This window comes from Sus scrofa, chromosome 17 (assembly GCF_054392235.1).
Source record: "Sus scrofa isolate SSC_HxYL_T2T_F1_AM1 chromosome 17, Sscrofa_HxYL_maternal_Yorkshire_Landrace_v2.0, whole genome shotgun sequence".
Lineage (NCBI taxonomy): Eukaryota > Metazoa > Chordata > Mammalia > Artiodactyla > Suidae > Sus > Sus scrofa.
In genome coordinates this window covers 19,905,564-19,923,291 of record NC_139399.1, presented here as the reverse complement: position 1 = coordinate 19,923,291, position 17,728 = coordinate 19,905,564, and the positions used below count along the sequence as shown (strand labels likewise).

General features: G+C 42.7%; 1 protein-coding gene across 10 annotated transcripts in view; it reads right to left on the bottom strand.

Moving 5' to 3' along the window:
• PSD3 (pleckstrin and Sec7 domain containing 3) overlaps positions 1 to 17,728 on the bottom strand; it is a 626,723-nt gene that overhangs the window by 387,989 nt on the left and 221,006 nt on the right. For all 10 annotated transcript variants that reach the window (XM_085004345.1, XM_021077991.2, XM_085004352.1 and 7 more), the window contains one exon: positions 1,919 to 2,027. In XM_085004345.1, coding sequence (XP_084860471.1) covers positions 1,919 to 2,027 — 109 coding nt within the window. The remainder of the gene's footprint in view (positions 1 to 1,918; positions 2,028 to 17,728) is intronic.

The following is a 17,728-nucleotide window of genomic DNA, read 5'->3' as shown; positions in this document are numbered from 1 at the left end:
AAACAAAAAAAAAGGAGTTCCCATAGTGGCTCAATGGAAATGAATCTGATTAGTATCCATGAGGATACAGGTTCCATCCCTGGCCTTGCACAGTGGGTTAAGCATCCAACATTGCCGTGGTACAGGTCACAGACACGACTTGGATCCCGAGTCACTGTGGCTATGGTGTAGGCTCGCAGCTGGAGTTTCAATTCAACCCCTAGCCTGGAAACTTCCATATGCCCTGGGTGCGGCTCTAAAAAGACCAAAAAAAAAAAAAACCTGATTAGCACAAAAATCACAATGTGGTATTCAAAGTTAAGGCTGTGCCAAGAAGGAGATTTAAACAGTCCTGTGGTGATGACAATCAGTATTCCCCATCTGAAAAATAACAAATAAATGATTAAGTGCCCCAAACCTCAAGCCCAGAATGTTAGGTATTTATACCACATAATAAATAGCAAATTAAGAAATTGTGGGCATTCCCGTCATGGCTCAGTGGTTAATGAATCCAACTAGAAACCATGAGGTTGCGGGTTCAATCCCTGGCCTTGCTCAGTGGGTTAACGATCTGGTGTTGCCGTGAACTGTGGTATAGGTCGCAGACACGGCTCAGATTTGGCGTGGCTGTGGCTCTGGTGTAGGCCAGCAGCTGTAGCTCCGATTAGACCCCTAGCCTGGGAACCTCCATATGCCGTGGGAGCGGCCCTAGGAAAGGCAAAAAGAAAAAAAAAAAAAGAAATTGTGATAGGAGTATCCGTCGTGGCACAGCAAAAACGAATCCAACTAGGAACCATGAGGTTGTGGGTTCAAACCCTGGCCTCACTCAGTGGGTTAAGGATCTGGCGTTGCCATGAGCTGTGGTATAGGTGGCAGAGGCGGCTCAAATCTGGAGTTGCTGTGGCTTTGGTGTAGGCCGGCAGCTGTAGCTCTGATTAGACCCCTAGCCTGGGAACCTCCACATGCCTGCCACAGGTGTGGGCCCCACCCCCCCAGAAAAAAAGAAAAAAGAAATTATGATAAAAGCAGAATCATTTTTTTTAAAAAAATGTAGTTGTTTTATACGTCATTGTAAGATCCCAACTACTGAAATATCAAATAAATATGCATTATTAAGATAAAAGGAATTATTAAATGGCTGCATATACACTGCATTCTTGCTGTGCTCAACGATGTGAAGCCCATTATATAATCCCATCTAACACACAGGTCAAAACTGTATAATGATCATTTGACTTCTTCACCTGAACCACAGCCACAGCAGGTCACGTTCCTTGCCCACCCAAAACAGAAAGCAGCATCAGACAGTGATGGAGCTGAGGAAAGTCAGGACGGCACTTCTAAATGTCAACCTCGAAGGTCAGGAATATGATGATCATCATCACAATAAGTAATAACAGCAGCAAACACTTTCACAGCATTTATTACATGCCAAGCATGGTTCTGAGATCTTTGCATATGTTTACTTAATTCTCAAGAGAATTCTGAAACATGTATCATTATGATCCCATTTTACAGATTAAAAAACCGAGGCAAAAAAATAGCTTAGATGACTTACTCAAGGCCGCACATCTCATAAGTTACAAGGCCACAATTCACACTCAGGACCCCAGGCTCCCAATTACGTGCAATATCCCCTTTCTGTCTATGTCTCAAGATATGCTGATATCCCCTTTATCACCTACTGATGGAGTGTTTTTTCTCCAGCTGCATTGCTGCCTTCCTACCTCTGTGAAACCTATTCACTTTAATTACTCATCGAGTAATTCTACATCTTCCTCAGATGCAGAATTCTGAAATACAGGATGTGATTCTAGCACCCTGGTCTAGGTAAATTCAAGTCTTTTTCTTTGCTTGAAGAATTCTCACTTCTGAGATTTGAAATTTCAATAGTGTTTCACATCTGTTACTGGAAAGAGGAACATAGAGAAATACTTACTAGTATCTGAAGTTTTCTCTTCAGGTCTGCCAAATAAAAATTCGTATTTGGCCTTGGCAACACTCTGGGAATGTGCAGATGCATTATTAACCCAAACAAACGTCTCTGCCTGCAAAATAAGAACAAAACAATGACATTATTAAAAAGTCTATCATAGGAGTTCCTGTGTTGGTGCAGTGGTTAACGAATATGACTAGGAACCATGAGGTTGCGGGTTCGATCCCTGGCCTTGCTCAGTGGGTTAAGGATCCCGCGTTGCCGTGAGCTGTGGTTGTAGGTCGCAGACGTGGCTCGGATCTGGCGTTGCTGTGGCTCTGGTGTAGGTTGGCGGCTACAGCTCCAATTGGACCCCTGGCCTGGGAACCTCCATATGCTGCAGAGAGCGGCCCTAGAAAATGCAAAAAGACAAAAAATAAATAAATAAATAAAAATAAAAGTCTATCATAAAAATACATCATAACGCAAATCATCAAACAGGAAAATGGTTATGACATATCTCTGTGATAGAATGCTATATGGCCATTAAAAGTGACACATGCAGGAAGTTCCCAATGTAGCTCAGCAGTAACAAGCCCAAATGGTATCCATTAGGATGTGGGTTAGACTCTTGGCCTCACTCAGTGTGTTAAGGATCTGGTGTTGCCATGAGCTGCAGTGTAGGTCGCAGATGCAGCTCAGATTCCATGTTGCTGTGGCTGTGGCTGTGGCCAGCAGCTGTAGCTCCAGTTCGACCCCTAGTCTGGGAACTTCCACATGCCAAAGGTGTGGCCTTAAAAAGAAAAAAAAAAAAAAAAAAAAAAAAGACACATGTAAAACATAACAGGACATAAATTAGAATACAGGATGATCACAATAGCCAGATTACAACTGTTTAAAAAAAATAAGCATCTATAAGGGAATAAGAAAAATATGAAATTTTTGACTTGATTGGGGGGCAGAATTACCGTGGAATTTTTTAAAATTAAGAACGTTACTTTTTTGTAATGAGAAAACTGTTTTATTTTTAGAGACAGCTCATAGCAGTAACATTTCTGTATATAGGTTCTACTAACGTATGTCAATAAAAAGCAGTCTTTCCCCAAAAAAAGACCACACTTTCATACAGTCAGGAACACCATTTAGCCACACAAAGCACTGAACAGAGGAGCCAGGCATCCCATCTATACCTATTGCATAAGCATAAATCTGAGCATCCATCCCAGTATCCTTCAGAGTTCCTAAATGCCCCTTATATGAAAAAAAACTAAAAAGGTGACTAAAAATGGCTCACATCATGATTCTCAATTCCTATTACCTCCTCCTGGCTGCTTTAGGCACATGCCAAAAATCTAGAGTACTTCTCTTTGCTGGCCTAGGTTTAATTAAAAATAACCAACAAGAGAGAAATTTCAAAACATGAAGAAATGTGACCAAGTCCAATCAGAAAGTCATTACTTGGAATTCCCATCATGGCTCAGAGGTTAACGAATCTGACTAGCATCCATGAGGACGGAGGTTCGATCCCTAGCCTTGCCCAGTGGGTTAAGGATCTGGCATTACTGTGAGCTGTGGTGTAGGTCACAGACAAGGCTCAGATCTGGTGTTGCTATGCCTGTGGTGTAGACCAGCAATTACAGTTCCGATTCAACCCTAGCCTGGGAACTTCCATATGCCACAGGTGCGGCCCTAAAAAGCAAAAATAATTAAATAAGTAAAAGTCATTACTCTGCCTCTTCACTCTGAACTCAAAAATTAACCAGGATCCAGATATTACCACTCTGGTTTCTACTCTTTAATTATCAGACATCTTCTTTCTCATGCCTCCACAGCCACTGAGTGTTCACTTTCAGAGAGAGAAGCAACTACCTCAAAGAAGCAACTACCCTCTGGAGCAGAAATGACTGACAGCAGTAAGAAGGCCCAAGGCTGGGTTATGACTACCTCCACCACCCCTGCAGGGTGGTTCAGTGGGCAGGCCTCTCTTTGTTCTTGAATAGCAATATCAAAGACCCTTCTGTACCATTTCGAGACAGCAGTTTCTTAAAAATAGCTCTACAATCACTTAGTATTCATAATGTGTAAAATGACCCGTTCTGGAAGAGACACACACTCCTCTTGGTGTTGCATGCTTTAAAATCACAGGCTGTCAATTATCCTTCTCCCTGATTGAGAGGGAACAGTATCATTCTGATGTTTGTAGGGTGCTGGTAAAAGGAACAGGTGCCCTAACTTTAGAGGCATGGTTAGGAAAGGCTCTCACAGAGATGAGAAGGATGAGAGCGAAGGAAGGACAGAAACATCCATCTAGGCAGAGCGAGGGTCATACACAATGGCCTCAGAGTACCAAAGGACCCAGCTACCCAAGAAACTGAGGGAAGGCTGATGTGGCCACAGAGTGGTGGGTACACGAGCAAAGTTTAGAGGGAACAGCATAGCAGGAACAAACTCTGGAGAGGAAGCAGGGGCCAAACACACAGCATGTGCTGGTCAAGGAAAGGCTCAATGAGGAAGCCACTGGAGGGTTTTAAATAAACAGTGGTTCCTCAATACTTTTAAAACATCATAAGGTTGTTAAGGAGGACATGGATTGGAGTGAGCCAAGTCAAGAGGAAGCAAAGACACCAGTAGGATGATGGCAGTGGAAACAGACAGAAGTAGATAAATGTGAAATATATTCTCTTGGGAGAATCTATATAAATGTTTTCTTTCCTTTTTTTTTTAATGGCCACACCAGTGGCGTATGGAAGTTCCTGGATGAGGGATTCAATCCAAGCTGCAGCTACAACCTACCCCACAGCTGCAGCAATGCTGGCTCCTTTAACCCACTGCCCTGGGCCTCTGCAGGGCAGATTCTTAACACACTGTGCCTCGGTGGAAATTCCTATACAAATTTTCTGATAAATTGGGTTTGAGAAATAAGGGAAGGGAAGAAATCAAGCATAATTATAATGGGTAACATTTACTAACCACTTACTCCAGGCCAGGCTGCTCTAATGCACCATGTGGGTATCTCTCGTGATGCTCAGAACAACCCGTAAGCACCACTGCCATCCAGCCAGAGAAAAGGAGGCACCAAGTGGGTAATTTGCCCAAGGTCACAAAACTAGTCAATCGTGGGTCCCAGATTCAGATCCTGAATCCAGAACCCATGACCCAGAGAAGGACTCCTAGGAATCTGGCTTGAGCAGCTGGGTTATGTGTTGAAACTAGAAAAGAAACGTTATCAAGAGCTTGGATTTGGGTTTCCAGGTGACTACTTTTTCTTTCTGTATTACTAACTGAATAATATATATTCTTTTTATCACAGTCATTTTAGAAACATGAACGTCATTAAGAAGCATGGGATAAGAAGTAATACTAATAAGAGGACTGTCAGCCAAGCCACAGTCTAACCCCAGGTGAGGCTCTTGCTCATCACACACTAAACATTCAGCTTCTCTTGAATAGAGTTATTCAGGAGTTCCCATTGTGGCTCAATGGGTTAAGAACCCAACTGGTATCATGAGGATGTGGGTTTGATCCCTGGCCTTGCCCAGTGGGTTAAGGACCCAGCACTGCCATGAGCCATGGTATAGGCCCACAGATGCAGCTCAGAACCCACGTTGCTGTGGCTACGGAGTAGCTCGGCAGGAATAGCTCTGATTCAACCCCTAGCCTGAGAACTTCCATATGCCGCAGGTGTGGCCCTAAAAACAAAAATTTTAATTTCCAAAAAAAAGAGAGTTACTCAAATTCATCTCTAAGGTCCCCTCTAATTCTGAAGCACAAAGACTCTTCACACTTCTGAGCCACCTTCACAGATTTTCACTAAGGAGGAATAACACAAATCTCTTCTTTGTGATGATTAGAATGACATGGTCATCAAAACATGCCTGCATCTAAAGACAGAAGTCCACCATTAAACGGACCAGACCTTACATTTTACTTGGCTTTTCAAATTAACAAAGAATTTTCACCTAACATCATCCAAGTCTCTAATTACCAATTTTAGACACAGGAGAAACACTCCTGACATGAAGTAATTCTTTAAATTACCTAGCTAGGTGCTGCAAAAGGCAATGGTGAGGTGTTACGGGCTGAACCGTGTCTTTCAAATTCCTATGCTGAAGTCCTAACCCCAGCACCTTCAATGACTGTATTTGGAGACAGGGTCTGGAAGGTTGTCAGGATGGAACGGGGTCTGGAAGATCATTAGGATGGGCCCAAATCCAACATGACTGGTACCCTTAAAAGAAGAGATTAGGACACAGACACAGGTAAAAGGAAGACCATAGGAAGACACTGGGAGAAGGCAGCCCGCCATCTGCAGGCCTCAGAAGAAACCAACCCTGCTGACACCTTGCTCCTGGATTATACACCTGTGAGAACATAATTTTTCTATGGTGTCTAAGCTACCCAGTACTTTATTACAGCAGTCAGGCATCAAAGAAGGCTGAAAGACTTAAGAGCAAATGGGAAGTTGCTGAAGATGACAGGTAACTTAAGTCTGTTAAAAGCAGACAGAACCAAGGGGTAGTGGGAAAAGGAGGGACCAACACAAGTAGGAGTGGTGGAAAGGGATGGTTACCAAGCATTTAGACCCCAGATCCCTACATCTACTTCACTGGAAAATGTGCCCCCCACCAAAGAATGGAATTTTATCCGTGAGTGGGATTTTTCACAGAACATCTCTGGCCGAGGGGACATCCAGCACAAGTGACATGAGGACACCAGAATGGAAACAGGGACTTGTTTGCCGGATATTAAGATGCTTCTCTCAGCAGCCTGTGGAATGCTGCGCCAGGACTTACCCTGCTGGCCAGAGATCTGCACAGAGCTTTCCATGTAAGATCAACCAGCTCAAGAAGGCAGATCTGGTTACATCAGGGTCCACACATCAGTGGCCTAACCTGAAGCTCAGAACTTCCCAATGGCTCCTGAGACCCACTATCACAGGATGTTACAGTCCTTAACTTCCATGACTTTTTTGAAAATCCCAGACGAGTTATCTTGGAGAATGTTCTTCAGCATGTGTTTGTCTTTACATTTGTTCATGATTACATTCAGATTACGCATCTTTGACAGGAATATCACGGAAGTGATACTGTTCTCTCTGCATCCATTTAGAGGCACAGGATTTCAATCTGTCCCATTCCTGATCATGTTCACTTGGATCTGCTAGGCCTCCTCACTGTCAACTTAAACCTTCTCGCTATAAGTAATCAGTATGCTGTGGAAAGACTTAGAAACTATGCAGATATCCTGTTCCTCATCAGATTTGCACATTATAGCTTGATTTATTTGCTAGTTATTATTTACTACTTGATCCAATGGTTGTGATCCACTACTTTCATCATTTAGTTCAGTGTTCAAGCTGCCTGGTTTTGGCCAGCAGAAGCTCTTTCTGGCTGTCTCTGTTCTCTTTGACACACCCTAGCATCCTCTGAGCACTTCTGTACTCTGGTACAAAGGGAATCAGCTATTTCAGTAAAAAACAAAAACAATCAGAGTTCCCGTCATGGCGCAGTGGTTAATGAATCCGACTAGGAACCATGAGGTTGTGGATTCAATCCCTGGCCTTGCTCAGTGGGTTGGGGATGTGGTGTTGCCATGAGCTGTGACGTAGACTGCAGACACAGCTCGGATCCCGTGTTGCTGTGGCTGTGGCGTAGGCCAGCGGCTATGACTCCAATTCCACCCCTAGCCTGGGAATCTCCATATGTCACAGGAGCAGCCCAAGAAATGGCAAAAAGACCAAAAAAAAAAAAAAAAAAAAAAAAAAAAAAAAAAATCCAAAAGACCTGTTCCCTTTTAATGAAGAATATTATTTAGTATTTATATATAAGAACTGGATTTTGAGAGGCTGGGAGTGCTTCTTGCTACTGGTGAGTACCAGCCTGCTCATAGACCAGCTCAGAGGACAGGGCTACGAAATTGTAAATAGGTATGCATGCACACCCAAATAATGGTGCCCATGTCTACATCCTAATCCCAGACCCTGTGAGTACTGGGTCACATGGCAAAGACTCTGAAGAAGTGATTCAGTTCCTTGATATGAGCAGACTATCCAATTGCTCAGGTGGGGATGACTTGTGACAGAAGAAAGTCAGAACAGAGTAGAGTGTTGCTATGCTGTTAGATGGAGGAAGGCAAAGAAGATATACAGATGTCCAACAGGCACATGGAAAAATACTCAACCTCACTAATCATTAGAAAATGCAAATCAAAACTACTATGATGTATCACCTCACACCAGTCAGAATGGCCATCATTAACAAGTCAACAAATAACAAATGCTGGAGAGGGTGTGGAGAAAAGGGAATGTAAATTGGCACAACCACCATGGGAAACAGTATGGAGGTACCTCATAAAACTAAATATAGTACTACCATATGGCCCAGTAATCCCACTCCTGGACATACATCCAGACAAAACTTTCCTTGAAAAAGATACATGCACCGTATGTTCACTGAAGCACTGTTCACAATAGCCAAGACATGGAAACAACCTAAATGTCCATCGACAGATGAATGGATTAAGGAGATGTGGTATATACACAATGGGATATTACTCAGCCATAGAAAAGAACAAAATAATGCCATTTGCAGCAACATGGATGGAACTAGAGACTCATACTAAGTGAAGTAAGTCAGGAAGAGAAAGACAAATACCATTTATGGTATCACTTATATCTGGACTCTAATATATGGCATAAATGAACCTTTCTACAGAAAAGAAACAAACTCATGGACTTGGAGAACAGACTTGCGATTGCCAAGGGGGAGGGAATGGGATGGACTGGGGGTTTGGGTTTAGTAGATGCAAACTATCACATTTGGAGTGGATAAGCTATGAGATCCTGCTGTATAGCACAGGGAACTACATCTGGTCACTTGTGATGGAGCGTGGTGGAGGATGGTGTGTGAAAAAGAATGTGAGTGTGTGTGTGTGTGTGTGTGTGTGTGTGTGTGTGTGTGTGTGTGTGTGTATATGCATGACTGGGTCACTATGTTGTACAGTAGAGATTAACAGAACAATATAAATCAATTATAATAGACAAAATTAAAACCTAAAAAAAAAAAAGGAATTCCCATCGTGGCTCAGTGGTTAACCAACCCGACTGGTATCCATGAGGACACAGGTTTAATCCCTGGCCTCACTCAGTGGGTTAAGGATCTGGTGTTGCTGTGAGCTATGGTATAGGTTGCAGATGTGACTCGGATTCCGCATTGCTGTGGGCTATGGTGTAGGCCAGCAGCTACAGCTCTGATTCAGCCTGTTGCCTGGGAACCTCCATATGCCACAGGTACAGCCCTAAAAAGAATAGGGGAAAAAAAAAAAAAAGAATGGAGGAAGGGCTAAGAGCCACAGAATGTAAGGAATGGCATCCAGGCTGCAGGTGTAAGGAGCCTCAGAAACCACTGCCCTGCTGGCACCTAGATTTTCACCCATAAAATTCACTTCAGGTTTCTCCCTCCAGAGCTCTGAGAGAATAAATTTCTGTTGTTTTAAGCCATCAGGTTTGCAGTACTTTGTTACAGCAGGCACAGAAAATCAATACAGACACACAGAAAATACAGCTACAAATACACACTTGTACATCTATGCTTATTTCTACATCTAGCTTAAAAAAAGCCATGAGTTCACACTCAAACTTTCTCTACAAGTAAATCTCCGCCATTTTCAAGTACAAAAGAAATGTTAATGAAATAATCACAAGACTTAATGAGTAACTGTTATTCCACCTGTATTTTCCCTTGTTATTGCAGTTCTTCCAAGTATACTTTGCTTTTCCACTATAATTAAGAAATTTGTACTGCTGAAAAACAAAATGATCCATTGTTTCAGCTTACCTGGCTATAAAGAAAGAGATTCAAATTCTGCCATGTACAGCATTTTTCCCTTTAAAAATGTATTTGACTTATGCTGCACAAAAACAAGTGGAAAAACATCAGTGATGGCCCACGTAATTTACAATTCCCTACAACCAGCCCCTACTCCCTTGACAGGCTAAGTGGATAGATACTCTAAAAGCCAGTAATAGGAACCAAGTAAAATTGGGACAGAGCGAGAGCCTCTGCTCATAAGAGCAGAAAGAGGCCAAAAACAGGAGACAAATAGGGTAACAGCACATCCAACGCTTCACTTCTAGAGGTGAGAAACTGCATCCAAACCAAAGTGCAAAGCAGGAAGGCACTAGCAGGCCAAGGAGAAGGATGGGGGGGTAGAGCGCCAGCCAGCCCTGCTACCAGCTGTTTTAACTGTGGGAGCACAGAGACAAGAGCTGAATTCATAGCCTTTTTAAAAGCCCCTGGAGGTCCATTTTCATTTTTCCACCAGCCACTGTCCACCACTCAGCCCATTCCTGACAGCACAGTCCCCCGGGAAGGACAGGTGGAGTCCTGACGCTCCTCCAGGCATGGAAGGCAGCCTAACAGGGTGAGAGTGGGGGTGGCAGGAGGCTCCAGAGCAGAGACAAGGGTCACCACCCGGCCTTCTGCTGACACGTGTGCAAAGTCAGAGGGAGTGTATGAAAGCAGGCCTTCAGCCAACTCAAAGGCCTCTTCCTGTGACAGTCTGCATCTTGGACCCATTTTACAGTTGTCTTCTGACCAAATGGGAAGATCACATGCTCCTTCTAGGAACTGTGCCTGCCCTGGCTTATTCACCATGTATTACATGGCTTAATGGTAAGAATCACTTTTGTGTGTGTGCTGGGGGGAGAGAAGAGTATGATGTAGAAAGGTAGGAGCTAAGAAACTAGATGCTAAACATTCATTTGTTAACAAAGACTCCCATAAAACAAAGGTAAGACACAGAGATCAAGTGTTCCTGATTGCTCTTTCACTGAGGCATCAAGGAACTAAAGAGTAGAGAGCTTCAAAGAAAGGACTGAAAGAAAACTAGCAATCACATGTTATGAGCTCACAATACATCCTCTGCCTTTCCCACCTTTTCGTTATCCGTTACAACAGAGGGGGAGCCCCTCAACCGCAAGTGTGCAGACCCAGTGGCCAAAGCCTTCCTCCTGCCTGTCTTGTTCCTTGCCTACTACCTACGTTTCCGCCTTCCTCAGGCTCTGGACCTGTGTGCTTCTGATAATGTTTCATACTAATGAGAATGTTTAAAACGAATAAACAAAACAGACACTATAAAGGTCCAGATTTTAAAAAGAAAAACACACACGGCTAAGCCTCAGAACACACCTCCTGACTTGCTACAGACCCCACTTCGGTGAGCTTTCCACACACAGAGAGCACGTAAGGACGTAAGTTGGGTAACACAAGGGCATGCTGGAAAGCCACAGAAAAGTCAGCTCAGCATAATCACGATCCCCAGAGGAAATCAACCAGACTTTGAATAACAACATTCTCAAATGCTCCTCTACTTACTCAAAACAGGGGAGGAAGGCAGGTACTAAGAACAACCAAAACAAATAGCATGCAAAGCAGATAACACAGGCTCACAGTAAGTGTTCATAAATATTTTTCCTGATCTTTATAAACTCAGCAACCTCCAAAAGGCCTTGAAACCTTAGCAGAAAGACCACAAATTACATAAACGAAAAGTAAGTTAACAGGATAATTCACCAAAATCTAAGCTTTGAAAATATGAAAGTGTCTTCAGTTATTTCAAAGAATTCCACTAACTTTTGAAACAAAATTAAATCCACTCCTCTGTGTGTGTGTGTTGGTTTTTTCGGTTTTGGGGGGGTTTTTTTTGGTTTTTTTGTTTTTTTGGTCTTTAAGGCATATGGAAGTTCCAGGGCTAGGGGTTGAAGCGGAGTTACAGGTGTCAAACTACACCATAGCCACAGCAACACCAGATCCGAGCCTTATCTGCGACCTACACTGCAGCACACAGCAACCCCGGATTCTTAATCCATTGATCGAGGCCAGGGATCGAACCCAAATCCTCACGGATACTAGTCAGGTTCATTACTGCTTAGCCACAACGGGCACTCCCACTCTCATGCTTGGCCACATGTCACTTGGCACAAGAAGGGAAAATAGGTGCTACCTGGATTCAAGGTGGGACTCATGAGTGGTAAGTGCTGTGTCTTGTTGCCTGGATTGCCACACTTATTTCCCTTAAGTTGAAAGCCACATCTGGGGGCAGCTCTGTATTTTACTGAAACAAAGGAATACCTAGAACTGGATCTTGCAGTAAGACAGGCTAAAGGCTGTTCTTGATTAAGGTAAGAACGCCAGCCATGATTATCTTCTCCCCAAAGAAACTCTGTGAGTGATCAGATAAATTAGTTTCTACATGTACAAAGTATAAGTCATCTACCCAATGGATGGATGTAGAAAATTACTGCATGGATGGAGAAAAGAGTGCCTCTGGGCAAATACAAACATTTGAAAGTCAATGAAAAGTATACATGAAATATTACGGCATTAATTTCTACAAGAAAATATATAGTCCACCAGACTGTATATTCAAGATCAAAGCAAATGATCTCCAAGACATGCCCCTCTTACAAACACCAAATGACCATGAGTTTGGTATAAAGAGAGACACAAGAGTCAGGTCATGCCCCTGAGAGGCACCTGGTTCTGCCTGCAGGACATAAACCCCGACCAGATGATACAAGCATTGCATCCCTGGCTGTCAACAGATGTCTATCACGAAGAGATGTGCATGAGCTTGAGGAAACAGGATCCATAAAACACTCATCCTCCGAGCCAAGGTAAAGAAGGACACCAAAGACAACACAGCGCAAGGTCCAGAAAACAGAAATTTAACAAAATATTCCAAGTCAATTTTCAGACCAATAATACTAGTTATCAATAGCCCTGACGAAATTTTTAATTTTAATTTAAAATGATACAGAAAGTGAAATATATCATATGGGTGCCTAACAGCCCTGCTAGTGACCAGAAACGATACTGTTTCAAAGTGTCCTGACAAAGCACTTGCCTGATTTCCCACTGATGATTGCCCACCATCCCAGCTTCAGACAAGTCTTGATGGGTAGTCAATATGTAAAAGGTCCCAGAGTTCCCATCGTGGCACAGTGAAAAGGAATCCAATTAGCATCCATGAGGATGCGGGTTTGATCACTGGCCTTGCTCAGTGGGTTAAGGATCCTGTGTTGCTGTGAGCTGTGGCGTAGGTCACAGACGCAGCTTGGATCCCATGTTGCTGTGGCTGTGGTGTAGGCCGGCAGCTATATATCCAGTTCAATCCCTAGCCTGGCAACTTCCATATGCCTCCGGTGTGGCCCTAAAAGCCAAAATGTTTATGTATATGTAAAAGGTCCAAAATGACCAAGTGATCTGGATATTGATGACAGATCTCCATTCCTTAAATGTAAGCACACTCCCTGCAATACTAAAATGTACCCCTTTTACACGTTTAGTTTTTACAGACACAAACATCATCAGCCAAAATGAGTACACTTCTCGGAAACAAACTGCTTACGTAAACAGGTTAAAAGTAAATTTAGGTCCCATTTGGCCAATTACCTCTGCAGGTCATCAAGTTGTGGCTGGTAGCCGGACAGAGTTTACCAGCCTCACCCACAGAAGCAAAGGATCCTAGGGCTATCTTGTTGTGACTCATAGTTGAGAAACAACACAAGAGGAGTGAGACACTCCAGAGCAGTATTTCTGCTGCCCGGCACTGTGCATGGGGATACAGCACAAGCTGCCAGGCTCCTCAGGCCCCGGAATCAGGCTCCTACAGCAGCACAGGAGAAGCTGACTTTTTACCTAACTCCTCCAGGACGCTTAGGCGTACTGAAGCTTGAGAGCTAATATTCCGGAGCTCTCTGGGGTACACAGGCGAGCCCGAAAAGTAGACTAAGGAACAGCAGGACAGCCAGCAGCCAGGAACAAAGCCCATTCTTCTTAGGCCACTTCCACCATCCCTACAACACAAATTACAATACACACACCCAGGGGAAGGTACTGGCAGGGTTTCTGGCTTATACTGGGCATTTTACAACTAGTGTTAAAGCTGTTAGTTTAACAATGGCTTTGAATTTGCGCAGTGAGTGAAAACAATGCTATTGGTCATAAAGTCACAGCTTGTGGACTCAAGCCATGCAAAGAATACAGCATGGGGCAATGCCCTTGCTACACTCAGGGGCCAAGTCATCCTCACAAACACTGGATTTTCAACAGGGGTGCATGAGCTAAAGAATAATGAGTGATTGCAATTATCTTTGTTCTTGTTCTTAAATATAGAACATCGGAGAATAAATGATTCACCAAAGGTTTCTTCACTTTTATAGTGTTAAAGACATTTCCCCTACACCCCTCCCACCCACACATCCCACAGCCTGATCTCCTGAGCATCTGAAGATTAGAAGCTTGTTCTTTCTATTTTTACATCGCTAATTGCCACATTAATTTTATATTCCAAACTACATTTTGGGGGTTGAGTTCAAATAATACTTAGTGCTTTACTAAGTATTAAGAGATAATTTTAAGAATGCTAGTTTGGGCTTGCTAGAAGCCTGGAAACTAGTTTCTGTGGAAAAACACAAGCAGAGATCCAAATAATTAAATCATAAACTTTTAGAATGCACATATGAAAATCAGAGATTGCCTATACACTTTATTTACCTAAACCTGTAACTGCAGTTGACAGCTCACATCAATTCACGAGCAAAGACAACCGATGGGTCTCTGATAACAGAGCTCTAATTTTGCCTGGGGAAGCTAAGGACAGTCATCTTCTGTACAACAGCAAATTAATTAAAAATGTAAGGAGTGGTATTATTAATATAATACTTCTTTTATTTGGAACATCATAATCCAGCAAACATATATTCAGAACATAGAAAGTAGATTTTCAGAATGGCCAAAGTATACATTTCAAAGTCCACGTAATTAAATAGATATACATCATTCGTGAGAGCCCCTTGAGGTTCTTAAAAACGGACAATTTGGGGAAATATCACTATTTTCTTCCTTTTTTATTTTTCTTTTTACAGCTATACCTGCGGCATATGGAAATTCTCAGGCCAGGGGTTGAATCAGAACTGCAACTACAGGCTTACGCCACAGCCACAGCAACACCAGATCCAAAATGTGTCTTTGACCTATGCTGCAGTTTGCAGTAATGCCAGATCCTTATCCTGGGTGAGGCCAGGGATCCAACCCACATCCTCACAGAGACTACGTCAGGTTTCTTAACCCACTGACTGAGCCACAATGAGAACTCCGTATTTTCTAAATCTTATAATACTCCACAGAGTTATTAGGGAGAAGGACTGACAGCAAGCAGACACTATCGAAAATAAAAAATAACAACCACAAATCTGACAGGAAAGACAAATGATAAAAGACAACATAAAGGTAAAAGACAACCATGGACTCAGGAGTAAATATTTGCAACATATATTTAAACATCCAAAATATAACAAATTCGATAAGAAAAAGACAAACACAACAGAAAAACAGGCCTAAGATAAAAACAGACAATTTGAGAAATATGAAAACAAATGACTATATACATTAAAGGATGGTGAACCTTATTAATAATCAGTGAAATACAAATTAAAACAAAAGTTACCAGACTTTACCCATATATTGGCAAAGATTGAAATGTAAGAAAATAACATAATTTCCTCATCTGGAGTCAACAATAGTCTGACCTTAGAGGGTTTCTGAAAGGATAAAGGAAGATGACATGTGAAGCACGCGCAACTGTTCCAGGGTCTGGAACATTTTAAGTGCCCAAGAGATGTTAGTTGCTACTGTTATCATAATCACTGTTACTACATTTGTATTTCTGTATTCTTTGGTTTTCATATCTCTCTTACTTATGCAACCATAAGCCCTTGGAGCACAGGTATTAAGTGTGTATTTTTAATAACATAATTTTTACTCAAAATAATTGTTATGTTCTCCTTTCAGAAATATACATCTTAATTTCTTCAACATAGTCTACCCTATGACCATAAGAGAATCTGTCAATTTCTTACTATCATAAATATTATAGTGATCAACTTTCTACACATTTCTCTACATTCTTTTCTAGTAATTAGCTCAGGAAAACCTCCTAGGAGTGGAATTTGGGGTCAAAGGAGCTGTCCAGCAGGGAGCTGCATCAGCAGGGGGCAGGAACTGAAACCTGATCCAAGTCAAGGTTCTTGGCACTTAAGGACACTTAGTAAGTGGGATGAATGGAGGAAAAGAAAGAGGAAGTTGAGAGGAAGGGACACTTCTGGGGAAAGGACATCCCGCGAAGACAGGCAGGCCAGCGGGCAAATGCAGAGCACGCTCAGAAAAGAACAGTGAGCCGGTCAACACACCACAGAACGAACAGAGGCTGAGAAAAATGAGGCAGGTGAGGGCTCCTGGCCCCAAAGTGGGCTTCCACACACTGGGCGTCTTCTGACATTCCAGTTCTGCCTCCACAGAGCCGGGCAGGGGCAGAAAGTTTGCATTTCTAATAAGCTCCCAGCAGCTCATGCTGCTGGTCCAGGGAGCATCCTTCACAGAGGAAGGACACTACAGAGGCAGACTAGTACTAGCACAGATGTGATGTCCAGCTAAACGGTTCGGACTTTGGTATTCGATTCTTTGACAGTCAATTTAAGACTATACTAAGTATATATTAAAAGTTTCTAATCACTGGAGAAAAAATCAGGTAAGAAAAATCCTTATGCCAAATTACCAAGTCCTTCTTAGAAGATGCCTTATTTTGTTTTGTTGTCAGTTTAATATTTTCTCAGTTCTAGCTAACATGGTATATAAACTTGAGGCTATTCTGGCAAATTACCAATGCTTTACATATCTCCCTCTATGATTTTTTTCATTTTTTATTATAGTTGATTTACAGTGTTCTGTCAATTCCCACTGTATAGTGAAGTGAACCAGTTATGTACATTCATACACACATTCTTTTTTTCACATTATCTTCCATCATGTTCCATTACAAGTGACTGGATATAGTTCCCTGAGCTATACAGCAAGATCTAAATATATTTCTTTTTTTTCTTTCTATTATTTTTATAAGGAAAGAGATAATTAACAGATAAAAAACAAAAGGTTTAACTAAGGGCTTTGCTCTTCCTTACCTCCCCACCCCATCTTCTCTGGCCCATTCAGCCGAGACTTACCCCAATGCTCCCGGTCACTGCTTTATCACCATTTTTGGTGGCACCAGGGTTCTGTTTATAAAAAGGACAGAGGGGTAACCAAAAGTCTCCCCCTACCCTCACGTCTCCACCCCCAACCATGACTACAACCACAACTACTTCAAGTTCAGTAAGAGGTGAGTGCTCATTCTTGGAGCACATGTCAATCACCTCAACACGGCTATGCCTCAGAGTAGTCAATCCCTCAGGAAAGAAGGGTGGCTGACTGCACATAACTGAAGAAATGAACTAATAATTCAGGGAACACAAAGGTAAGAATGGCCTCAGCAGGGTCCAAACTCCCCGGAGGTCATTCCATGCCGTCTCCATCCATCACTAGCATTGGAGAGACCACAGACAGAAGCCAGCACCTGCAGAATTGCTTTCCACTCCTCCACCATGGCCTGGAAAGGAAGAGTCATAAAGAGAAAAGAAGAATGAGGTAGGTGGCTGAACTCCACTCCTGATCTGGGCATTTGAGGGATATCTTCTCACCCCCACAGTAATCCTTTAGAACACACAGCAGTTTCCAAAGCTCTCGTGAGGCTCTCTAGCAGGAAAGCCCTGCTTGCCAAAGCTCCTGAGATCATAAAGTTAAGAAGGAATGCACCTGCACGTGGTGAAAGTGCAGGTGACCCACGCAGTGTAAAGCAGGCTAGGCAGGACACTTCAGATGTCTGCCAGGGCAAGCCCATGCAGTGTTGGGGTGTAATATGTAACCCATTTGGAAGATAACATGGCTATTTCTATCAAAA